Below are 26,524 nucleotides of genomic sequence, written 5' to 3' on the forward strand. Positions count from 1 at the left end.
ATACTTCAGTGGCTCACAGCTTCTCTTAAGACAAATAAAACCCAAACTCCTTTATGGGTTAGAGGTGTAGCTCAGTGGTAGAGCACTTGTCTAGAATATGTGAGGCTTAGGATTCAATCCCTAATAGCACAAAACTAAACACAGCAAAGTGCCAAGCACTCACAGTAGGCCTTCACTAGCAAGAGGCAGCCCTTCCCTAGCTCAGCCTCAGTAGGAAGGCCTGGCACCCATACCAAGCTGAGCCAGTAACCGCTGCTGCTCCTGCATGATCTCTTCAGGAGCCATGGCTTGCAGCCTTGCTACATTCTCCTCGTGGATAGTCTGGGCTTCCTGCTCAGCCTCTTGACTCTTGAGCCCCTTCCCTGTGACCAGATGTGGTTCCTGGAAGTCATGGCTGTTCCCTGGAAGCTGGCTGTCTTTGTCCCTAGGGGAGGGTGCCTCATAGGTCACAGCGCCTGAAAGAAGTTTAAGATTAGTTTTATTGCTCTACATTTCTAGCTCTACCTAGACCCTCTGGCCCTCTCCTATAAGCTTATTATCCCTGGAGACAGGCAAAGGTGCCAGAACTTCCCTGGGCACAGAATGGAGATCACATTGCATTCCAGGTACTGGAGGAGACAGTGGCAGCTTCTTACTCACTCTTCCCTTACAACTTATATGAAAAGACTTCTGAAACAACCAGTTTCTGACCAAGCCATCTACCAGGAGCCTACCCCATGTTCCTCCACTTGTAATCTGCATCATTAATGAAAACTTGTTCAATATCTTTATTGTGTCTTCCAGATACTTCTAACCTTTCCTACTTTCCTTCCTTTCTTGGCCCAGGCTGCCCTTGATTCTCTTGCCTCAGACTCCAAACTGCTAGGATTATAGTAGTTTGTCACCACCCCTGCACTCCCTTCCCTTTCTGTTAGAGTCATATAATAGCCTGTTCCATCTGTGGATAAGGCACCCATATGTAGCATCCCAAGTACATGGGGTAACCTTTTCTTGAGACTCAAATACACCTCTATCTTATTTGAGGTATGGAACGTGTATATTTAAAAATGACCCTATGACTGTGTCCTCTAAAAAGCTAAGCCCAGGGGCTATGGGTGTAGCTTAATAATAGTTGTCTAGCATACTCAAGGTCCTAGATATGATCCCTAATGCTAAAAAAATAAAAATAAGGGGGGGGAGGCTGTGACTTCCTGTTCCTCATTTCTTCTACCAGCATGTTCTAGGCTCAGTTTGACAAAGTTGTTGAAGCAGTCAAATGCCTCAAGACACCTAACCAGTAGATGATGAGATGCTGTTCATATACTGTTGCTTCAAGTAAGCTACCATAGGGAACACAGGTACAGAATAGTCCAGAATGTTGGACATTAAAGGCAGGGGCAAGTGGGATGCATGGAATCAGCTGAAAAGGACTTCCAAGGAAAGTGCCATGAAAGCCTACAAAGTAAAGAAAAAATACAGAATAGGAAGGACTGGATTTGGCCGATAGCCAGACATGTAACCTAAAATGATGTAATGCCTTTGTTTTGTTTTATTTTTAAATTTAAAACTTTAAAATTATTTTAAATTATGTATGTCTGTGTCTGTGTCTATTCACTTCTATGCTGGTGACTGTGGAGGCTGGATCCCCTGGAGCTGGAGTTAAAGGTGGTTGTAAGCTGCCTGCTACGGGTCCTGCGAACGGAACTCAGGTCTTCTGCAAGAGCAGTATGCATTCTCAACCTCTGAGCCATCTCTCCAGCCCCAATGCCATGGCTTTTTAATAGCATGGATGATGCAGTTCTCAAAAATTAGAGGCAGAATTACTTACTGACCCTCCCATAGTAGTTCTTCCCCGAAATCAATGGAAAGCACATTTGAGAGACAAGGAATGTAGCTTTATTGCTAGCATGGACATGCCTGCTAGCCTACATGAAATCCTGGATTTGATCTTATAACCACATAACCTGGGCATAGTGGCACATATCTGTAATCCTAGTACTCAGGAGCAGAAGCAGGAGGATCACAATTTTAAAGTCTTCCATTACACTGTGTTTGAGGCCAGCCTGGCATACACGAGACCTTATCTCACCCCACCAACCCATGAAAAAAAAAGCCTTAGCAGCACTCACCCTCTGGTGGGTTCAGGTTAGATACAACCTCCCCAACTGATGGGACCCTGCTTTCGGACACCCTTCTTGCTGCAATCTCTTGGGCAAAGATGCTCCTTTTACCAGATGCTGCTAGCTTCCCCTACAGGGCAAAGAAAAAAACTCAGGTTGGTGATATTCATTATCCACTGTTCCTTAACCCCTTAAACCAAGGCTCTGGAACAAAGAGACAAAAGAAACTATGCTCTATCTCCTAGGGTCACAGTTCTACTTCTCAGAAAAAAAAATAGGACTTCCTGGATGTGGCAGTACACATCTAAAACACAGCACTTGGGAGGTGGGGGTAGGAAGACCAGGACAATTCTCTGCTACATTCTAAGTTTGAGGCTAGCCTAGGCTAAATGAGACCCTGTCTCAAAACAACAACAACAACAAAAACCACTCAGGAGCCAGAGGTAGAGGCAGGTGGATCTCTGTGAGTTCAAAACCAGCCTGGTCTTAATAGCAGCAGGCCAGCCAGGGCTATATAGTGAGACCCTCTCTTAAAAAAATAAGAGGGCCAGCAAGATGGCTCAGCAGGGAATGTCACTTGCCACCAAGCCTGACAGCCTGAGTTTGATTGCTGGAACCCACAATGACTGAAGGACAGAACCAACTCCTATAAGTTGTCCTCTGATTTCCACATGTAGGCTTGAGCCCACACACATACACACATGTATACACAAATACATAAATATAATTTAAATAATTTGTTATTTTTATTTTATGTGTATGAGTGTATTGCCTGTATTTATATAAGTACAGTCATGTCATGCAATGTCTGTGGAGGTCAGAAGAGGGTGTTGTATACCCTGGAACTGGAGTTACAGATGGTTGTTAGACATCAAGTAGGTGCTAGGATTTGAATCTGGGTCCTCTGCAAGAGCAGCCAGTGCTCTTAACCCCTGAGCAATCTCTCCAGCTGCCCATAAATGTAATTTAAAAAAGAAAACAAAAGGGGTTGGAGAGAGAGTTCGGTAGGTAAAAGGGATTATTCTGCAAGCATAAGGACCTCAGAATTCCCAGAATCTGTATAAAACTGGACGCAATAGTGCACATCTATAATCTCAGTGTTCCTAGAAAGGCAGGCAGAGACAGGAGACTCCTTAGAAATTCAAAGACCAGCTAGCTTGACATGTGCAGCAGTGAAACAAATAAAGAGACCCTGTTTCAAACAAGGGAGATGGTAAGATTTTAACTCCAGGTTGTCCTCTGACCTCCACATCTGTGCCATACACTTACACAAACACACACTCACATCTCTCTCTCTCTCTCTCTCTCTCTCTCTCTCTCTCTCTCTCTCACATACACACACACACACACACACACACACAAACACACACGAGAAAAGAAAAAGTAGGATTTGGGTTAGGTGTATAGTTCAATGGTACAGTATCTGCCCAGCATGCATCATGAAGCACTGGACTCAACTCCCAGCACTGAAAAAAACAAAACAATTCCAACATTCTAAGAGACCGAGGCAAAGAGGATTGCTGTGAGTCTCAGGCCAGCCTGGGCTACATACAGATTGAGACTCCCTCAAAAAACACGAAGGGGAAAAAAAAGGAATTGCTTATCTTAGCTAAAACTACCCGCCTGGGGAAGATGCACTCTGAGACTCACTGGTTCCTTAAGCACTACAGAAGGTAACCCCTGCCTACCTGTTTCTCCTGTGAGCGATGGAACACAGGGGGGAAAGCAACACCACTGGGCACAGGCAGATTCAGAGTCACTGAACGTGTATCTCGTTCCTGTGGCAACAAAGCACAAAGTAATGGAAATGCATTTCTCCAGGCTAGACACAATTCCAATGGCCCCATGATCCTCATTCCAAGAGTCCATGAGCCCATGGTAGATACAGTCTAGGTGGTTTTCAGCCAGTCCCAACCTGACTAATGAGTGGAAAGGTCTACCTTTCTGCAGCACTCTCCTTTCATAAACCCTTTCCTCCTCCAAACTGAATGCTCTGCCTCACCCAGCTTGACTCACAATAATCTTGGTCAAGACAGCAGTGATATGCTGATCGTGCCTGCTAAGCCTCTCTTCAGGATCCTCGTCCTGAGGTAGGGGTTGGCCAGGGCTGGGCCTGGCTCTCTTTGCAGGAGCAGGAACCAAAGCTGGGGGCAAATCTGGGAGATCTGAAGGAAAAAAAAATCCAGATGTGAGGATATTTATACCTTCTAAGGAAGACATCAAGGGCTGGAGGTGAGGGCAAAGGAAAAACAGTTGCTGTAGGTCCTTGTTCAGGCTGTGTCACCTCAGGTAAGACAGTTTCTTCATCTATATAATGGAGCTGCAGAGGTGGGTGTGGTACCACATACCTATTAGCCCAGGACTTGAGAGGCTTAGGTGGAAGGATTGCTATAAGTTCAAAGTCAGCCTGGGCAAATAGTGAGTTCCAGACAAGCCAGAACTACCAGGTGAAACCCTACCTCACAAATAAAATAATAAAAAATAAAATAAAATAAATAAAAAGCAACTGTAGTAAGAGAGGCTACAACGTTTCTACAATGATAGGGCAGAACTCAGCCACTTCAGGATAAAGGAGGGGATTCAAGCAGTCCCCTCTCTCAAGCCCATGCTTGCAGCACTCACCGTCCAGCATCACCACATCCCGATGGTCATGCAGTGGAGGCTGGTCTGGGTGAGCATCACCATATCTACTTCCTTTCACCAGCTGTACTGCTGGAGTCGCACCAGCTTCGAGAAACTGACTTTGGAAGCGCAGCAGGTCTACCTCAGATTCCCCTGGCTTTGGTCTGGCCAGCATCATGACACTCAAGCTGTCTCCTTTGTGACTCCTTTCAGGACTGCTTTCTTGGTGTGGAGAATCCTTCTTAATCACGTCTAAAAGCAATTAGGTTGACAGGTCCTGTAACTGCATGCCACTTCTCTTTATCATGCCGCAGAGAGGACTCTCTTGTGAGCTTGTGTGAACTCACTCTTCCTCATTGCCATTCCTTTCTCCTTCAGCCTTCCCTGGTCATAACCCAGCAAAAGTATCATAGCCAAGGCTAGGGGTGGTGGAGCATCCCTGTAATCCTAGCACTTAGCAGTAGAGGCAGTAGGATCAAGAGTTCATGGTTATCCTTGGCTGTATACTGAGTTTAAGGCTGTATACTGAGCTACAAGAGACTGTCAAAACAAACAAGCAAAAGGATATATAGGCAACTTAAGTTGTTTACAACTCTGGGTGACAAAACGTTCAGAAACAACCAACAGGAACCTAAGTAAGAAAAATGCCATCAGAGCCCAAGCAGATGTCACAGTAGTGACATATCAAAGTCCATATCAAAGTGGAGAGTATACACTCTGAGCTACAAGTATCAAGATATTACAAATCAGAAGTGGTGGCACACCCCTTTAATTCCAGCATTCAGGAAGCAGAAGTAGACAGATCTCCATGAGTTTGAAACCAGTCTGGTCTACACAGTGAGTTCCAGGCTAGCTAGGGTTACACAGGGAGACCCTGTCTCAGAAAACAAAAACAAACAAAAAAAGGAACAACCAAAAAATGGAATTAAGAAATTAATCTCAGGTTGGAGAGATGGCTCATGGGTTAAGAGCACTGATTGTTCTTGCAGAGAACCCAGGTTCAATCCCACCACCCACATGGGGGTTAACAACCACCTGTAGCTCCAGTTACAGGGGATCTGACACCTTCTTCTGACCTCCGAGAGCATTGCACAACAAGGGTGCACTTATATACATGCAGGCAATACATTCATACACATAAAATAAAAATAATAATAATAATAATAAAAAGAAGACCTGGATTTGAATCCCAGCACCCACATGGAAGCTAACAACTGTCCATAACTCTAGTTCCATAGAATCTGACACCCTCTTCTGGCCTCCATAGCCATTGCATGATACTGATCCACTTACATACATGCAGGGAATACACTCATACACATAAAATAAAATAAAATAAAACAAATACATTTTAAAAAGAAAACAATCTCAAGCTAGAAGTGGTGGTGTCCACCTGTAACATCAACAGTGGGAAAGCTGAGGCAGAAAGAGTGCCACAAGTTTGAGGCCAGCCTGGTCTGCATTGAGAGTTCCAGGCCAATGTGGACTGTTGTGTGAGACTCTATATATATGTAAAAAAATACATAGGTATACTAATAACTAATAAGCACATGAAAGGCTGTTTATTATTAGTAATACTAGATACAAAAATCAAAACTACATAATTGGAGCTGGCCATGGTGGTATACACCTTTAATCTCAGGACTCAGGAGGCAGAAGCAGGCAGATCTCTGTGAGTTTGAGGCTAGCCTGGTCTACATAGCAAGTTTCTGACCAGCCAGGGGCTAGTAGTGAGATCCTGTCTCAAAATAAAACAAAACACTGTATAACTGGCACACTAGTACATACCTATAGTCCCAGCTGCTTGGGAGGCTGAGGCAAATAAATCACTTTGAAAGCAGGAGTTTTGAGACCAGCCTGGTCAATACAGCAACACATCCATCTCAAAAAGAAACAAAAAAGAAAAACAAAGCAAAATCAAAACCACAATGAGGCCAGGTGGCAGGAGGAACCAGGGGGTTTGGGGATGGGGAAGGAAGTGGGGAGAGAGTATAGCTCAGTGGTAGAGCACCAAGAATACAATGAGCTGCTTATTTCAGACCTACTGGGAAGACTGTAACTTTTAAAGGAGAGGCCAGGAATAAAAAACAAAAACCATTGGTGAGGATATGGAGAAACTGGCACCCTCATGCATTCCTGGCAGGAATATAAAATGGTGTAGTCATTAGTGAAAACGGTTTGGCAGGGTCTCAAAAACTTAAACATAGAACTACCATAGAGCATAGCAATTCAAATCCTTGGTATACACCCAAGAAAAATGAAAACACATGTTCATAAAACCATGTACATGGGGTCTGGAGAGATGGCTCAGTGGTTAAGAGCACTGGCTGCCCTTGTAGAGACCCAGGATTGGTTCCCAGTACCCACACACCAGTTAACAACTGTAATTCCAATTCCAGGGAATTCACTGCCCTCTTCTGGAGTCATGGGTATTGTATCCATTCAGTGCACATATATACCTGCAGGCAAAACACTCATACATAAAAAAAGTTTTTAAAACATGTACTTGAAGCCCAGATTAGTAGCACAAGCCTTTAATCCCAGCACTCAGGAGGCAGAGGCAGGCAGATTTCTGTGAGTTCAAGGCCAGCCTGATCTACATAGTGAGTTCCAAGCCAGCTGGGGCTACAGGGAGACCCTGTCTCAAAAAGACCAATAAATAAATAAATAAAAAAATAAATGTTCATCAATTGATGAATGAATCAAGAAAATGTGGTACATCCATACAATGGAATATACTTGTCAATAAAAAGGAGCATCGGATATGTGTGAAAACTGAAAACATAATGCTAAGTGAAAGAAGTCAGTCACAAAGGATCCTCTAATACATAATTGTATTTATATGAAATGTCTGAAATAAGCAAATCCACAGAAATGGAGAGTAGCCTCTTGGTTGTCAGAGGTAGATTTATGGTTGTCAGAGGCTAGGAGAATTGGGAGAAAAAGGAATTAACCATTATCATATATGGAGCTTATTTTTGAGATAATCAAAATGTTCTCAAATTAGGGGGCTGGAGAGATGGTTCAGCGGTTAAAAGCACTGACTACTCTTGCAAAGGACCTGGGTTTGATTCCCAGCATTCACATGGTGGCTAACAACCATTCTTAAGGGAGTTCTACACTCTCTTCTGACCTCCACAGGCACTGCACATTATAGGCGTACTTACATATATGCAGGCAATACACTCATACAAATGGAAAAAAAAAAAAATTTAAGCCAGGTGTTGTGACACATGCTTTTAATCCCAGCACTCAGGAGGCAGAGGCAGGCGGAGCAAGGCCAGCCTGGTCTACATAGTAAGTTCCAGGCCAGCTGGGGCTATAGGGAGACTTTGTCTCAAAAAATAACTAAATAAATAAAAATTAAAAAAAAAAAAAAGAAATTAAAAAACGATGTTCTCAAACAAGATGGTAATGTTGGTAGTAACCTTGTAAATATACTAAAAAGTCACTGAGGGGCTGGAGAGATGGCTCAGCGGTTAAGAACACTGGCTATTCTTGCAGAAGACCCAGGTTTGAATCCCAGCACCCACACGACAGCTAACAACTGTCTGTAACTCCAGTTCCAGAGGATCCAAGATCCTCTTCTGTCCTCTGCCAGCACTGCATGACACAGGTGCACCTACCTACATACAGGCAATGCACACATACACATAAAATAAAATAATTTTTTTTAAAAAGTCACTGAAGCTGGATGTGGTGGCACACGCCTTTAATCCCAGCACTCAGGAGGTAGAGGCAGGCTGATCTCTTTGAGTTCAAGGCCAGCCTGGTCTACATAGTGAGTTCAAGGACAGCTGGGGCTGTCTCAAAAAGACCAAAAAAAAAAATCTTATTTTTATTTTAATTATATGTATATATGTGTGTCTGTGTATGGGAATGTGCATGTGAATGCAGGTCCCCACAGAAGGCAGATGAGGGTCATCTCTCCAGCCTCTGAATTATGCACTTTAAGATGACTAGCAGCTGAGGACATAGTATGTATGAGGCCCTAAGTTCAATCCCTAGCACTTCATAAACAGGGCATAGTGGCACATGACTAGAATCCCAGTACCTAGTAGGTGGAAGCAGAAGGATCAGAATTTCAAAGTCATCTTCAGCTACACAGAGTTCAAAGTCAGCCTGGAATACATGAGACCTTGTCTCTAATTAATTAAAAAATAAATGACAAATTTCATGGTGTATAAATTATACCTCAGTTAAAAACAAACAACAACAACAACAACAACAACAACAACAACAAAAAAAAAACAGGAGCTTGGCATTGTGGTACATGTTTTTAATCCCAGCACTCAGGAGGCAGAGGCAGGTGGATCTCTGTGAGTTCAAGGTCAGCTTGGTCTACATAGTGAGTTCCAGGTCAGCTGGGGCTACAGGGAGACTTGTCTCAAAGAGACTAAAACAAAACAAACAAAAAGCAAGAAAAAGAACCTCCAAGTTTAATGTCAATAGTATCATCATTGTGCCTGGCTTAGTGGTGCATGCCAACAGTCCCAGCTATGTAAGAGGACTTTCTTTTTATTTATTATTTTTATTTTATGTGTATGAGTTATGGACAGTTTCTAGCCATCATGTGGATGCTGGGAACTGAACCTGGGTCCTCTGCTAGAGCAGCCAGTGCTCTTAATGGTGAGCAATTTCTCTAGCCCCATCAAGAAGACAACTTGAGCCAATGAATTCAAGACCAGACAGGACAGGTAAAACACTATCCCTTGTCCCCTTGCAAATTATAATTATTGTTGTAGCTAACATTTGTTTGTTTGTTTTGAAACAGGGTGTCACATCACCCAGACTGGATGGAACTCCCTACGTAGCTCAGGATGGCCGTGAACTCTTCATTCTCTTGCTTTTGCCTCCCAAATGTTGGGATTCCAGACATGTCCCACTATACCAGACTCAGGTAGCTAACTAAGCCCTCAGAATAGCCAAATACCATTCTAAGCACATTTTCACCATTCGTTCATTTAATCCTCAAAACACCATGAGGTAAGTCATGGTTATGAGGTACATTTGATAGTTATGGAAAGAGGGGTGCTGAGAAGTTACTTGCCCAAGATATCAGAATTAGTGAAAGACAAGACTAAGTAAGATTCAACCATTAGTCCGTGTTCTCAACCATTATTTACTGTTTTATTCCTTTTTTGTTTTGTTTTTCATGATCTTTTTGAGACAGGGTCTCCCTGTAGTCCCAGCTGACCTGGAACTCACGATGTAGACCAGGCTGGTCTCTGCCTCCTGAGTGCTGGTATGCGCCATCATGTCAAGCTCTTATCTTTTTCTTGAGATGGTCTTACTATCTAGCTCTGGTTAGCATGGAACTTGCTATGTAGACCTGGCTGGCCTTGAACTTGCAATAATCTTCTAGCTCTGCCTTTTGAGGGCTGGTATTACAGGCATGTGCATCATACTAGGCTCAACCACTATGTCCTGCTGCCTAGTACTATTTGTCTTGGAAGTCTGGAGTGGTTGGGGAGACAGGAGAGACTATAAAGCAATTCATGAAAAGGAGAAGCTAGAACTGCTCTAGGTCTCTCAGTGGGGACTATTGACCTGTGAGGAGGAATAATATCTTGGTTCAGGGAAACTGTCCTATGGAGGATATTTAGTACAGTTCTAGCTTTTACCCAAAAGATGCCCCTAGCACGCCTTCTACCCCAATTGTGATAAGCAAAAATGTTTCCACACATTGCCAATTGTCCTTTCAGAGGAAAAAATCCCCCTGGTTGAAAACTACCTGAATCAGACCATAATGGAAAAGACAAGGTCTACACAGCAAGAGATAGCTCAGCAGTTAAGAGTACTTGCTGCTCTTGCAGAGGATAAGATTTCAGTTCCCAGCATCCACATGGTATCCTACAACTGTAACTCCAGCCCCAGATACCCACATGCATGTGCATATACACAAACTTACTGAAAAATTACACATACATTGGGAGCTATTGATATAAGCACAGCCATTATGTACATTGAGCTGTGGCAGGCTTGCTTGTTTACTTAAGAGTTTGTGTTTTGCACACCAGTACCTAATCTGCCAAGTCAGGAGGAATGTGTTTATATGGTGGAGTTCACAACAAGTATTTGACCGCTCCTTGACCCTCAGATACAGGTGGGAAAAACAGCTGTTGAAGCTAATTGAGTTAAGCAAACGGTGGCTAGCTCTGATGTTCTACTGTATAAAAAGGCTGAGCTAAAATAAACCGGGGCTGCAGTCCCTACTGACAGTCCTCCCAAGTACCTTTTCTCTGTCTCTTGTTTTTTCTTTCAATCCTCACTCCCCCTTTCAGGTACTGTCCATCTTGGCTGGCTGGCACCAACACACAATACAATATCTACATGAGTCTGCGAATATAGCTGAAGGGTATATAACAAGAAACAGTGCCAGACAAGGGAAACCTTCCTTTGAGTTGTTAGGCAGGATAGTCCAAGCGACTCCCAAAATTACACAGGCTATTGCCACAGTCCTTGACTGCCTCCCAGAACTTGATGGTAAGACCCTATTGGTGAAGACAGCACATACTTTGGACACAGGATTTGGAGCAACGGAGCTGGAATTGACCTAGAAGCTACCTCCCTTGAGGAGCTTTGGAGAGTGCTACACAAGCTGGTCCAACCCCAGCTTCAAGGTCTAAAAACCACATTACCAGCACAGCAAATGACATTGGTGCAGTAGTGGCACTTTTATCCTGGGGGTAATCAACAGCTACCTAATTAGACTTGAAGCCCACTCAATTGGTGGAAACACATGTGTGGTACTGTAAACCTAGCCAAATGCACACAGTTGGAGCAGTCTTAGAGAAAATTCCAAGGCTGTCACTCCCTAGACAAATGTAATTTCTTACTATGTGCAAAATATGGATCCTTAAATTTATAGACAAGTATCCCAGCCACCACCTATCAAAGAAGCTTCTTTTTCAAGAGAGAGAGTAGTTCAGTGGAGAGCTTGCCTAGCATGCATGAAGCTATGGGTTCCATCCCCAGGTCTGCTTGGTTGTACATGCCTGTAATTCCAGAACACAAGAAATAGAGGCAGGAAGATCAGAAGTTCAAGATTATCCTCAGCTACATAGGGAATTTGAGGCTAATCTGAGCTCCATGAGGCCATATCTCAAAAACAACAGGCTAAGCGAGGTGGTATGGGGCACACCTTTAATCCCAGCACTTGGGAAGTAGGGGCAGGCAGATCTCTGTGAGTTCAAGGCCAGCCACAGCAAGTTCCAGTCCAGCTGGGACTATAGGGAGACCCTGTCTCAAAAAGACCAAAACAAAAACAAAAACCCTGAAGGACAGTAAGAAGCAAGAAGAGGCAATGCTGGACAGGTAAGGATAAGAAAAGTGCTCAACAACAAACATGTTTCCTCACTCTCATAGAACTGTAAGCAGGATCAGCTCTAGTAAGTAAGTCAGTATTGGAAACACGCGTAACACAAGGGCTAGAGGGGTAGAAATGTCAAAGGAAACACATGAGAGTGTGACTTAAGGAAAATGACCAAAAGATTGGCTATGACTCTAATCCTCGTTCTCAGGAGGCTGAAGCAGGAGGATTGAAAGTGCCGGGACATCTTGGCTATACAGTAAGACCTTGTCTCAAAAACTCAAAAACGGGCTGGAGAGATGGCTCAGCAGTTAAGAACATGGGTTGTTCTTGCAGAAGACTGGGGTTTGAATCCCAGCACCCACATGGCAGCTAACAACTGTCCGTAACTCCAGTCCCAGGGGATCCAACAGCCTCTTCTGACCTCCGTGGGCATTGCACGACACTGGTGTACTTACCTACATGCAGGCAATATACGCATACACATAAAATAAAAAAATAATAAATAAAAATAAAAAAACAAAACAAAAATAAAGCATTATCCTAAAAGTTTTTGAGACTTTACTTTGCACAGAGTGGTATATAAAAGACTATAAGTGTTAAAACCTGTAATCCCAGCACTCAGGAGGCTGAGGTAGAACTGCTGTGAGTTCAAGGCCAGCCCCAAGGGCTCCACAATGTTTGTCTCTCTGAAAAAATGAAAGCAAAGAGATGACAGTAAATCCCAGTTCTTGGGTTCAAGAAGCTGTTTACTAAGTAGACAGAGACCAAGTCAGACTACTAAACCTTTCATTATTTCTTCTCTCCACAAACCAAGAAATTCTAAATGTTTGCAGTTTAGATGACATTTCTTGTGTTTTAGGAGACATCCTTTGGTCAAATGATGTACCCAAATTTAGGGTAAGGGAATATGCTAACTATACATACATACATACATACATACATACATACAAACAAACAAACATAAAACCACAGCATAAGCCAGACAGACCCAATTGCACAGACCTGTTATCCTAGCTACATGAGAATTGGAAGCAGGAAGAGTAAATGTTCAAGGCCTCCTTAGACAACTTACTGAGACCCTGTCTCAAAATAAAAAGACATCTGGGGACACTGCTCAGTTGTAGAACACATGTTCAGTATGCCTGTTATGCCAGCATTTGGGAGACAGAAAGTTGGAGAATTGTGAGTTCAAGGCTAAACTAGGCTACTCAGAAAAGACCAGTCTAAGCTAGATAATGAAACTCTGTCTCAAAAACAACAAAAAACAGCCAGGTGTGGTGGTACAGGCCTTTAATCCCAGTATTGGGAGGCAGAGGCAGGCGGATCTCTGTGAGTTCGAGGCCAGCCTAGTTTCAATACAGGGAGACCCTGTCTCAAAAAGACCAAAAAAAAAAAACAAAACAAAACAAAACAAAAAAAAACCCAAAACAAAACAAACAACAACAAAAAACCCAAAACCAAAAACCCAAAACAAACAAAAACAACAAAAATAAAAACAAGGCTAGAGAGATGGCTCAGCAGTTAAGAGCATTGGCTGCTCTTGCAGAAGACCTGGGTTTGGTTCCCAGCACCTACATGGCAGCTAACAACCTTCCTAATCCAGTTCCAGAGGATCTGATGTCCTTTTCTGACCTCTGTGAGCACTGCATGACATGGGTGTACTTACATACATGCAGGCAATATGCTCAATACACATAAAATTAAAATAAATAAATGAAATGTTTTTTAAAAAATAACAAAACAAGGGCTGGGGATGGAGTTTAGTAGTAGAGTACACATGCAAGGCCCTGAGTTCAGTTTGAAAACAAAACAAACAACAACAAAACAACAGTACATCACAGTGACCAAATGAATCATATAATTAAAAGGGCTAGGACAAAGAATTCAAAGATGCTGCTAAGACTGAAGCATACTACTTTTTTCTGAAAACTTTCTCCCTCCCTTTTCTAATATCTGAGAGATGGACTAGTTGGTGAAATTTTATTTTGTTCCCTCCCGACAAATATTCTAGATGTAGGCAGGACTGCATAAGTAGATTCCAACTATAAGATGTTTCAGGGGCTAAAGGGGAAAAACTAAGTTTTATTCTTTCGCTAAAGTGTTGCTCTTTCTAATGTTGCATAGTTTCTAAACTTTAGTATACTTGATGTACTGAGTTAATGGCTAGTACTATACTGGCTCTGTGAAAATGTCTATGACAGCACCTGCCAAACTGTTAGATGCTAGATATTTGTTCACTTTTCAATCTTAAATTTGGTCCCAGTCTTAGCAGATGCCACTGTACCTGAATAGTTAATAAATTGCACAGAGCTGTTGGTGGGAAGAAGAAAGGAAGGGAGAGAGGAGGAAGGGAGGGAGGGAGGAGGAAAGGAAGGAAAGAAAAAAAAGAATGAAGGAAAGGAAAAAGAAAGAATCCAAGAAAGAAAGAAAAGAAAGAAGGAAAGAATCCAAGGCCAGCTTGGGAAAATTAAGAGATCCTGTGTTAAAATAAAAATTATGTAGCTTGAGCTGGGTACAGTGGCACTCAGCTATAATTATAGCACTCAGGCGGCAGAGGCAGCCTCCTGACCTTATCAGAGGTCATTCTCTGATACACAGTGAGCCCATTCTTCAATACAAAGTGAGTTAGATACCAAAAAAATATGTATGTGAGCCCGGCAAGGTGGTTCATGCCTTTAATCCCAGCACTAGGGACACAAGGCAAGTGGATCTCTGTGAGATCAAAGTCAGTCTTGTCTACACAGAGTTCCAGGCCATCTGTGGCTATAGGGAGACACTGAATCAAAAAACAAAACAAAACCCAAAAATATGTGTATGTGTGTGTATATGTCAGTGGCAGAGTGATTGCCTAGCATGCCATAAGGTCTTGGTTTCATTGCCCAGTAACACATACATCCATAAGACTGTTATGGGCAGCTTAGCAGCAGCTTTTAATCCCAGCACTTGAGAGAGGGAGGCCAGTGGATCTCTGTGAGTTCAAGGCCAGCTGGGACTACAGGGAGCCCCTGTCTCAAAAATGCCAAAAAAATAAGAAAAGAAAAAAAAAAAATCAAATACCAGCTCCGCTGTCTTCTTCTGTTGCTCTCCACCTTATTTATTTTCTCTTTTTTTTTTTTTTGAGAAAAACAGGGTTTTGCAAAATTGAGCAAATTATTTGCACTATCCCAAATTCAGTTTCAAGACAGCAAAATGCACAGGGCTAGTACATTTGTAATCCCAGTATGTGGGAAGTAGAGGCGTTAAGTATCAGGAGTTTCAGACCAGCCTGGGATAAATGAAACCCTGTTTCAAAGCAACAAAGATTATTGGACTTGCCTACTACAGTACCTGTTATATAAATAAGCTTCAGTAAATGAAAGCAACTATTTTAGTCCTGAGTAAAGGCACAAATGTACTCCCCCACAAGCTCCAGGGCAGCTGTCTAAAATCAGTTGGTGCTAGAAGTGACACCCTGAATTACAAAAAGGATGGTTCTGACAGTAATTTGTAAGCAAAGGAAAACTAACAACTAACTGGGTTTTAAATTGCCTCTTACATGGCAGCCTGTGCTTCAGCTCCAGGATCTGTCCACAGACTGCGCCTAGAACCCTAGTTAAGTGTCTGGATCACCCACGTCAGGCGCCAGAAACCACCAGTCTGTGGAGCCCGTAGATGAAGGGCTTTGCCCGCGGTCTATGCAACGAAGGGGATGCTGCCGCGTAAAAACTCCCAGGAAGATTACAACAAAGCAATTAAGCACCTTGGCCCAGGGTCCTCTGCCAGACTCTCGGGAAGTGAGCGCCGCCGGGCAACCATCTACTCGAACAAAACCCACCTGGACGCCACCATCTTGCCGTGTGGGGCGGAACTTCCGCCACCACTAGAGTTCAGTTTCCGCCGCGCGGCCCGTTTGGCGGCGCTCTGGGAATTCCTGCCCAATTTCCAACTGCCGAGCCCCAAGCAGTGTGGCCTGTGGTACCTTATCCTCCGAAAGCTCTGTACCGACACCTGGAACACGCATTGGTCTGGTGTACGCAGACACCGGGCGTTCAGCACCCGTGGCAGAGCCAAAAGATACTCAGTCGTCCTTCAGCACTCACCACCGCACAAAACTGCATCCTGTATTCCAGCACCGGTCCCCGCAGGCAGCACACGAAAGTCTGCACACACACTAGTGTGACCGTGCCATTGTGCTGCTTATGGACGAGCAAGACGGTAACCATGGAAAGGACCCAAAGAAAGCAACACTGCTAGAGAGCACTGCGGGGATGAACAGTGGTGGTGAGACAGAAAACAGCCTCGTTGTGTTCAGTCCCCAGCACCTTGACTTTGTTCTTGCCAGTCTCCGTTTTTGAAAATCCTCCCTCTTTTTCCTGCCACTCCTCCTCGCACAAAGTCATTCCCTTTTAGATAGCCAGGGTCAACTCTAAAACTTTTACCAATCAGGACCCTTTACTCAATTGGAAGCCAGACATCGGCAAAATCACGTGTGTAGCATGCTGCAACCATCACTGATTACCTTTTCTGGAGGAAGTCCAGGCAGCCGTGTGATATGGAATCCTAATACTTGGAAGGTTGAGGGAGGACGGTAAAGTCAAGGTCTGCCTAGGTAACAAGTGAGACCCTATAGCCACAAAATAAAGAAAATATAAAAGTCATGTTCTCAGCCGGGCGTGGTGGCGCACGCCTTTAATCCCAGCACTCGGGAGGCGGATCTCTTCTGTGAGTTCGAGGCCAGCCTGGTCTCCATGGTGACTCCAGGACAGCTGGGTCTACAGGGAGACCCTGTCTCAAAAAAAAAAAAAAAGTTATGTTCTCTACAGTGGACTGAATAAACTGAGTTCCCTGTAGGAATGGGACCTTGTTCTTTGCTTCCCAATACTCAGCACTCGGTGTTTTGCTATTATACATACTTGTCCTTAGTAAATCATTTGATTGAGGCCATCTTATGACAGCCAATGTTAATTCAGTGGCTTAAATTTTTGCAGGCATCAGAATTACTGGGAAGATTTGTTATAACACATTGATGAACCTGGGTGTGATGGTATATGCCTATAATTCTATCACTGGGGAGGCAGAGGTAGAAAGACTTTGGAACTTCAAGGCCAACCTGGGCTACATAATGAGATCTTGTCACAAAAATAAACTGAAAAGTCTTACCCTAAAAGCTTCAGCTTCAGTATGTCTCAAATATAACCCAAGAACTTGTACTTCTAACAAGTTTTCATGTGTGGTTACTGGTCCAGAACAACTTCAGAGCTATATAATCTTTCACAAATTCTCTGGTCTCAGCCATAGCTGTGAACTTCAGCTACAGGAGTTTAGCCAATTCAGAAGTCCCAAACTGCATCTGACTTAGTAAGTTCTGGAGGTAAGGGAGAGACCTGGGACAAAACTGCAGAATGAAGACAGAAGAAAATCATAGTTTAGAATGAAATAAGGGGTCCAAGCCAACTCTACCAACTGAACTACATCCCCAGTCTTTTTCTTTGTTTGCCTTTGAGACCTTGACGAGGTCTGATGGAGCTCAGGCTGGCCTTGAACTTACTAGGTAGACAAGGACCTTTAATTCTGGACCCTCCCACCTCCACCTATCAAGTATTGTGATTACTTGAGCTGCCACATCCAGCCTCTACTGATAAATCGTGTGTGCGTGTGTGTGTTTGTGTGTGTGTGTGTGTGTGTATTATGCCTGCATGTAAGGGCACCTGTGCCATGCAATGCCTGCAGAGGACAAAAGAGGGCATTAGATTCCCTGGAACTGGAGTTAACAGATGGTTGTTAGCTATCATGTGGGTACTGGGATTTGAACCTGCATCTTCTACAAGAGCAGTAGTGCTCTTAACCACTGTGCCATCTTGAGATCCAGCCCCCTTTACTGATAAATCTTAATATCACTAAAGGTGGGACAATTGGACACAATGTACCTCTTTGATATGATAGATTGGAAGTATAAAACATCTAAGACTGTAAAAAAAAATAAAATGAATCTGTGGGGCATGGTGGCACAAGCCTTTAGTCTCAGCACTTGGGAGGCAGAGGCAGGTATATCTTTGTGAGTTGAAGGCCAGCCTGGTCTACATAGTGAGTTCCAGGACAGCTGGGGCTACAGGGAGACCCTGTCTCAAAAAAACCAAAAAAAAAAAAAAAGGAATAAATAAATAAGCCGGGTGTGGTGGCACACACCTTTAATCCCAGCACTTGGGAGGCAGAGGCAGGGATATCTTTGTGAGTTGAAGGGCAGCCTGGTCTAAATAGTGAGGTCCAGGACAGCTGGGGCTACAGGGAGACCCTGTCTCAAAAAAACCAAAAAAAAAAAAAAAGGAATAAATAAATAAGCCGGGTGTGGTGGCACACACCTTTAATCCCAGCACTTGGGAGGCAGAGGCAGGGATATCTTTGTGAGTTGAAGGGCAGCCTGGTCTAAATAGTGAGGTCCAGGACAGCTGGGGCTACAGGGAGACCCTGTCTCAAAAAAAAAAAGACAAAAAAAAGTAAAATAAAAATAAATAAATAAATAGATAAATAAATTTGAATACAGTCAAGTATTAGGACCTATCTATTTACTTGAAATAATGACAGTACGGGAACATGCTATATAATGACTCAACGATACAATTAGGCAAATTCAGTGTGGAAAGCTGTACACATGGCCAATTTCTTTTATAAATTCCATGTCCCAGAAAGAAGGGAGAATTTCTTGTAGCTTTAAAATTACTTAAGGCGCTGTCAGTTAAACAGAATAGGTGGTCCTTATTTGTATTATTTTGTTGTTACTATGTCATTTAAGACAGGGGTTTATGGGCTGGAGAAATGGTTCTGTGGTTAAAAGCACTGGCTGCTCTTGCAAGAAGACCTGGGTTTGATTACTAGCATCCACAGGGAGGCTAACAACTGTCTGAAACTACAGGTCCAGGGAATCCAATGCCTTCTTCTGACTTTGGTGGGCATAATAGGACATGGGTGTACTTACATACAAGCAGACAAAACATTCATACACATAAAATAAAAATAAGTAAGCCAGGCCCGACAACACATGCCTTTAATACCAGCACTTGGAAGGCAAAGGCAGGCAGATCTCTGTGAGTTCACAGCCACCTGGTCTACATAGTGAATTCCAGGCCAGCTGGGGCTACAAGGAGACCCTGTCTAAAAAAGACCAAAAAAAAAAAAAAAAAAAGTTTTAGGCTAGCCTGGGCTACCTAGTAAGACTTTGTCTTAAAATAAAATACAAGCCAAAGTAGGCATGGTGGCACACACCTTTGATCCCAGCACCTGGGAGAAATCTCTGTGAGATTGAGGCCAACTTTGGCTAAAGGGAGATCCTGTTTAAAAAAAAAAAAAAACAAAACAAATGAATAAAATAAAATATGGGTCAGGTGCAATGATGCACACCTTTAAACTCCTTAATCCCAGTACTTGGGAAGCAGAGAGGCAGTCAGATCTCTGTGAGATCAAAGCCAGCAAATTCTAGGCTAACAGGGGCTATGGGGTGATCCTGTCTCAAAACAAAACAAAACAAAAACAACGAACAAACATAAAAAGAGGTTGGGGGCTCAGTTGGCAAATTATTTGTCTTGTAATCATGAAGACTTGAGTTGGAGCCCCAGAACTCATTAAAAAGGTGAATGGGGGCGGGGGGCTAGTGAGATGGCTTAGCAGTTAGGAGCACTTACTGCCCTTCCAGAAGACCTGGGTTTGGCTCCCAGCATCCACATGGTGGCAAACAGAGCCATCAGTAACTCCAGTTCCAAGAGATCACGCACCCTCTTCTGGCCTCTGAAGGGATTGCATGCATATGGTGCACCAGCATACATGCAGACAAAACACAAAATACTCATACAAACACAAAATAAAGTTTTACAATATTTTATTTATTATTTTTATGTGTATGAGTGTTTTGCCTGCATATATGTAAGTGCACCACATGCATGCAATCCCTGCAGAGCCCAGAAGAGGGCGTTGGATCCCCTGGAACTGAAGTTACAGACGACTGTTAGTTACCATGTGGGTGCTGGGAATTGAACCCAGGTTATAATAACAAGTGTTCTTAACCTTTGAGTCATCTCTCCAGTCCCACAAAATAAGTTTTTTTTAAAAAAAATATTTATTATTATTTTTATTTTATGTGTATGTGTGTATTGCCTGTGTGCAGGTAAGTGCACCCATGTCGTGCAGTGCCCACGGAAGACAGAAGAGTCTGTCAGATCTCCTGGAACTGGAGTTACAGACAGTTGTTAGCTACCATGTGGGTGCTGGGATTCAAACCTGGGTCTTCTGCAAGAACAACCAGTGTTCTTAACCACTGAGCCATCTCTCTAGCCCCATAAGTTTTTTTTTTTTTTAATTAAAAAAAATAATAGCTGGGCCCACTGTTGAACTTTTCTGGGGAGCCATGAAAAGATGGGAGACTGTTCTGTTCTTCTGAAGAACCGGGCCTAGGCAGAGCCTCTGTGCTGGATAGCTTTAGTGTCAATTTGACATACCTGGGTTGAGGGAGCCTCAATTGGGGAATTTCCTCTATTAGACTGGCCTATGGCCATGTCTGAGGGGCATCTTCTTGATGAGTGATGTGGGAGGGCCCAGCCCACTGTGGGTGGCGCCACCCCAGCCCACTGTGGGTGGTGCCACCCCTGGGCAGGTGGGCCTGTGTTGCATAAGAAAGCAGGCTGAGCAGGGGCCAGAGGAGCAAGCCAGTAAGCAGCATTCCTCCATGGCCTGTGCTCCAGCTTCTGCTTCCAGGTTCCTGCCCTGAGTTCCTACCTTGGGCTCCCTGATGAACTGGGACCTGGGAAAAAGATGTAAACTGAATAAACCCTTACCTCCCCAAGTTGATATTGGTCAGTGTTTTGTCACAGCAATGGAGAAACAAACTAGGGCAGCCTCTGTGGGAGTTCTTAGCTCCATTGGTCAAGAGCTGTAGACACAGCTCCATACTGCTGTAGCAGCCTGAGGAATATTTTTCAGAGACATCTACACAGGGTCCTGGAACTTGCTATGGACCTGGCTGGCCTTGATTAAAGGTGTGTCACCATGTCTGGCCCAACTGCACAATCCCAGATGGCTAGGGTAAGGCTGGAAAGGCTGAGACAAAAGCGGTTTCCTGGTGCTTAGAGAGCCGACTTGCAGTTCCCTTTGGGCAGTATTCATCAACATCTGAAATCTAGGACAACTAGTCACCAACCTGTGGACACAACTGCTGCTGTGTATGGTGCGGCCATCCTGGAGTACCTCACCACAGAGGTACTTGAATTGGTAGGAAATGCATCAAAAGACTTAAGGTAAAACATATGTCACTTGCAACTTGTTTTTCATGGAGGCGAAGAATTGGACACTCTCATCGAGGCTACAATTGCTGGTGGTGGTGTGATCCCACATATCCACAAATCTCTGATTGGGACGAAGGGACAACAGAAGGCTGTGTAAGGATGCCTGGATTCCTTATCTCAGGACTCTATAAATATTCTTTTTTAAAAAATATTTTATTTATTATTTTTATGTGTATGCGTGTATTGCCTGCATGTAGGTAAGTGCACCTGTGTTGTACAATGCCTGCGGAGCACAGAAGAGGTGGTTGGATCCCCTGGAACTGGAGTTATGGACAGTTGTTAGCTGCCATGTGGGTGCTGGGATTCAAACCCCAGTCTTCTGCAAGAACAACCAGTGTTCTTAACCGCTGAGCCATCTCTCCAGCCCCATGGCTTCTATAAATATTCTTAACAGCTATCCAGCGTTAGTGATTCCAGTGGACTATATCTCTGTGAGAAACATAATTTTACCTTTTTGTAATTCTTTTTGAACAAGTTGGAAGCTTAATTAGCTTTCCAACCAACCAAATATCTGCATTCAAGTCTTTTTTTAAAAAAATGTTTTATTTTTATTTTATGTATACGAGTGTTATGCCTGCATGTAGGTAAGTGCACCCTTGTCATGCAATGCCTGTGGAGGACAGAAGAGGCTGTCGGATCCCCAGGAACTGGAGTTACAGACAGTTGTTAGCTGCCCTGTGGATGCTAGGATTTGAACCCGGGTCTTCTGTAAGAACAGTCAGTGTTCTTAACTGCTGAGCCATTTCTCCATCCCCCTTGGATTCAAGTCTTAACCATATTTGCTACTGTGGCTTCAAAGAAGCTATTGATTCTGAATTAAAAAAAAAAAAAAAGCTGGGCTTAATGGCATATATGCTTGTTAAATCCATTCTTGGGGAGGCAGAAACAGGCAGATCCCTGGAGCTTCAGGCCAGCTAGAACTAGCCTAGTTAGCAAGACCCAGGCCAGTTAGAGACCCTTTCAAACAAAGAATGGTGACATACACCTTTAATTCCAGCACTCAAGAGGCAGAGGCAAAGCTCTGTGAGATCAAGCCAACCCAGTCTGTATAGTGAGTTCCCAGCTGGGGCTACAGGGAGACCTGAAACCAAAAAGAGGGGAATGGAGAGTTTGCTCAGTGGTTAAGAGCACTGGCTGCTCTTGCAGAGGACTTTGGTTTGATTCCCAGCACCCACATGGCAGCTAACAACTGTCCTAAGTCCAGTTCCAGGGGATCTGACACCTTCTTCTTACCTCTGCAGGTAAATCCTCACATACTAGGCCACAAATAAAATGACTCAGTGGGTGAAAAGGTACTTACAATGCAATGCAAGTTTGGTGGCTGAGTTTGATCCACAGAATCCACATAAAGGTGAAAGAAGAGAACCAGTTCCATAAAGTTATTTCTGACTTTCATTAGTGGGCTGTGGCCACATGAGAGAGAGAGAGAGAGAGAGAGAGAGAGAGAGAGAGAGAGAATCAAATGAAACACATACACACATTCTTCATCTCAAAGGTCATCCTTTCCCAGTTGAAATTTTTTCTTTCTTTTTTGAGACAGGATTTCATGTAGTCCAGGCTGGCTTGGAACTTGCTATGAAGTTAAGGTTTGCCTTGAATTTCTGAACCTCCTGTCACCACTTCCCAAGTGGGATTACAGATGTATGCCACCAGCTTGAAATTTTGAGGAGAACAATTTTTCTTTCATGTTTGGTCTTTTTCTCTTCTTATTTCTTTTTCCAGCTGGCCAGGCACTCACTGTGTAGACCAGGCTGGCGTTGAACTCACAGAGATCTGCCTGCCTCTGCCTCCTGAGTGCTGGGACTAAAGGCTGTGCTACCACACCTGGCCAAAGCAAATACTATTTACCTAGAAATTGATAAGGAACATAGTCTGTGGCCTGACTCATTCCTTGAGTGGGACCTGCCAACTCTCATGAGTTAGTGGTTAGTAAAGAACAGGTCCTGAGATACAGAAGAATGAGACAGCCATGCCCCACAGCTCACTTTGATTCTTTTCCCTGAAGAGAAGGGGGCACCTGGAACCTGAGGAAGCTGAAGTAACTTTCCTGGGACCCCTGGAAGTTGGCATCAGGCATCTTGTTACCATGGGTGATGACTTTTATTTCCAGGCTTATCTTTGTCTTTTTGACCTTGGCCATTTTGAATAATTCTGGGCTATAAAAGGTTGAGGACTAGATTTGATACCCAACACAGCAACAAACAAACAACAACAAAAACTGAGGACAGGCTGAGATTTATTTTTACCATTTAACAGAATAGGGAACAGTTATGGCCCAACTTTGCCCTGTTGATAATATGATAATATGGGGCTGCCATGGAGCCTTCCTTTTACACAGATTTCCTCTACCCCTGCAGCTGCATGTTCTTCCCCTGAGACAGACAGAGCCAGCACTGGTTCTGCCCTGAGGACAGGAACTCCTGGGACAGCTGCTCCTCTGTTAGGTCAAATACATTTCCTGTTGATTTGATTAGCTTCTTTCTAAGCAATGCATTTATAGAAGGAAAGGGAACGTTTGCAGGCATGCATTTGCACAGGCAGCCAACCTCCTCTGGTCTCTCTCTCTCTCTCTCTCTCTCTCTCTCTCACACACACACACACACACACACACACACACTTTCTCCCCATCCACCCACAAAGCGTCAGTCACATTTAGAATTTGCACAAATGCACACCCTCCCTCATACATTACAATGCACACCCTTTCATCCACCTACACATCTCTTCCACAAAAATCACACCTGCTCACATACCCCTAGAAGCACATTCCTGTGCTGTGCCCAGAGAGGGAGAGAAAGGTGGGGAGACAGGCATGGTGAGTGGGTTGTAAGAACTCAGGAACCAATCACCCCTCTTAGGAGATGAACAATCAGAAGATTAGAAACCCACAGTTTTCTTTCTCTCTGCCACCTTGGCCCTGTCAGTAAAAATACTGAGGAGCAGAAGAGATACTGAAGTGAAGAATAAGGGGCATTTGGGTGGAGAAAACACATATTCAGGGCTCCCCATCCTACAGGGAAAGTATGCTGCCTAGAACAGTAGCGTATTGCAAGCCTGCACCTGAGGTGGGAAATTTGTCAGGGCTGTAAGTGGAGGAATAAAGCTACATCCATGACAAGTCTGAGGAGCCCATTTTGACTGATAACAAAGAGTAACCCCTTGGACTAGTATTGCATATCAGCTCAGGAAATGATGAGGGAGAGAAGAGAAAAGGAAGAAGCTGAGTTTGGCTTCTGGATTCAACATCTCCAGTTTTTCCAATAACATCTGAAATCAAGAGGCAGCTCCCCCTAATGGAAACTTGAAGTTCTCTCCAGAGAAAGGATGGGGGAAAGTTCTTGAGAAGTGAGAAGGACCCAGTGTGGGGCAGTAGCAGCCAGGCCCTGGGCCCTTCTGATTTCCATTCCAGACTTTTGATCATCACTCCAAATTATTAAAAAAAATATTTTTTGATTTATTTATTTTGATTTTATGTTTTGCCTGCATGTATGTAACTACATCACATGTGTGCAATACATGTAGAGGCCAGAAGTGGGCGACAGAGCCCCTGGAACTGGAGTTAAGGACGATTGTTTGTCACTGTGTCTGTGCTAGGAACCAAACCCCAGTCCTCTGCAAGAGCAGTCAGAGCTTAACCACTAAGACATCTCTCCAGCCCCTATCACTCCCATTCTAAAGTTACAGATTTTAGAAAAGAACAAGGCTTTTTTTTTTTTTTTTCCTTTCTTTCTTTAGGACAGGATCCTTGAGCCTGCCAACAGTTCCCAAGAAAATTGGCTGACAGCTCAGCAGAAGTCAAGCCTCTGTCACCCAACTGTTGACAAGGCTTCCCAAATGTCTCCTTGGGCTGCCGCCTGGGGGCGCCCCCAGCTGGGTCTGAGGCTGTAGCCAGCACTGCTGTTATTAAGATAATTAATAAACAAGCAATGGTGAGGCCAAGTGGAGGAAGACCCAGGCTCCTGCTGCTCAAGAGAATCCCTGGAAAGATCCAGTGAGGCTGCTGAAATGGGAGTCAGTGGCAAGTTCCTTCCCAGCCCCGACCTCTGGGAAAGACATCTGGAAAGGGCTCTGTGGGATGGCCTCTGGGGACAGGTAGAGCTGAAGACAAGGTTAGGGGAATGTTTAGAAGGTGTCATTTGGAACCAGCTTTGCATCTGCCTGACAGGATGTCTGCGGGCAAGGCCACCTCCAATGATTTCTACTTGTGGAGCAGACTCTGAGGAGATTATTCATTCATTTAACAAGGATCTGCCTATTTATTCATGGAGTGCCTACTGTGTGGAAGGTAGTCTACTAATAATAGTCGATATTTCAGTGTACAATGTGAAGACACTGCCAATGTTCACACTGTGTCCTGGGAAGTAGAGGGTAGAAACAAGAAGCAAGTAGGGAGAATGACAGCTCCAAAAAGATGATGATTTGGCTTTGGCCTGTGTAGGGCAAGAGGGGGATGATATCTGGGAATCTCTAAACAGATCGTGGAAAACTCAAGACCTGTGACTCAAGTTGGAAAACACCCTGGGAAGGTGGGCTAGAGGGAATGGTCTTTCTCCGATATAGTACTTGGAGACAAAAGGGGTACAGAGCACGAATAAGAGAAATTTGGGTGAAAAGCTCAACGAAAGTGCTACAAGGCAAGCTAACAGATCCTGGAGGAGAGCTGTCACAGCAGTCTGGGGGCACCTGAAGGCGGTATCTGGTAGGTGCTTTTTGTTCTTCGAGGGCCGTGCGGGGATCTGAGGTCAGGATCCAGACTGGAGTCGGGGTGTGGCAGGGGCTTCCAGCCGGGTTTTACAGAAAAGATCCGGAGAGTGGTGTTGGAGGGGAAAGGAGGGGCGTGGCCTGGGTGCCAGCCCAGGGATCCAGGCAGAGCTACCTGAAGGGCAGTGAAGTAGTGGGGGTGCCGGTCCCACCGCGAGGTCTGCGGGTGGGCGGGAGGTCGAGTGGCCGCGTCTAAGGTTAGTGCTCGCTCTAGCCTCCGGGATGCGCGAGGGGCGGGCCGAGCTCCGGCTGCGGGCGGGCCGGGAGGAGGCGGCGGCTTGGCGAACATGAATCAGCGGCGGCGGCGGCGGCGGTGGAAGCAGCGCGGTGGCCCTGCAGCGGCCCCGGGGACCCCGCGCTGCTGACAGCTGCGACCGCGACTCGCGGCTGGTGCGGGTCCGGGAGGCACCGGCCCAGCA

The 26,524-nt window shown here is 44.4% G+C and overlaps 1 protein-coding gene and 1 pseudogene across 3 annotated transcripts in view; one reads left to right on the top strand and one right to left on the bottom strand.

Moving 5' to 3' along the window:
• The window catches only part of Rpap1 (RNA polymerase II associated protein 1), a 31,791-nt gene extending 15,882 nt beyond the window's left edge, over positions 1-15,909 (bottom strand). The window contains exons 1-7 of one of the 3 annotated variants that reach the window (XM_029570231.1): positions 15,776-15,871; positions 6,510-6,603; positions 4,722-4,973; positions 4,116-4,264; positions 3,788-3,877; positions 2,109-2,229; positions 234-455 (exon numbers count right to left, since the gene is read on the bottom strand). In XM_029570231.1, coding sequence (XP_029426091.1) covers positions 234-455; positions 2,109-2,229; positions 3,788-3,877; positions 4,116-4,264; positions 4,722-4,899 — 760 coding nt within the window. In that variant the 5' untranslated portion in view covers positions 4,900-4,973; positions 6,510-6,603; positions 15,776-15,871. Of the gene's footprint in view, positions 1-233; positions 456-2,108; positions 2,230-3,787; positions 3,878-4,115; positions 4,265-4,721; positions 4,974-6,509; positions 6,604-15,775 lie in introns of all 3 variants that reach the window. The other 2 variants (XM_008846799.2, XM_029570233.1) reach the window with 2 other exon arrangements.
• LOC115072631 lies at positions 15,725-21,441 on the top strand (annotated as a pseudogene).
• Positions 21,442-26,524: the final 5,083 nt, after the last annotated feature.

The sequence above is a fragment of the Nannospalax galili genome, unplaced genomic scaffold (assembly GCF_000622305.1).
Source record: "Nannospalax galili isolate Female #2095 unplaced genomic scaffold, S.galili_v1.0 scaffold342, whole genome shotgun sequence".
In the NCBI taxonomy this organism is placed as follows: Eukaryota; Metazoa; Chordata; class Mammalia; order Rodentia; family Spalacidae; genus Nannospalax; species Nannospalax galili.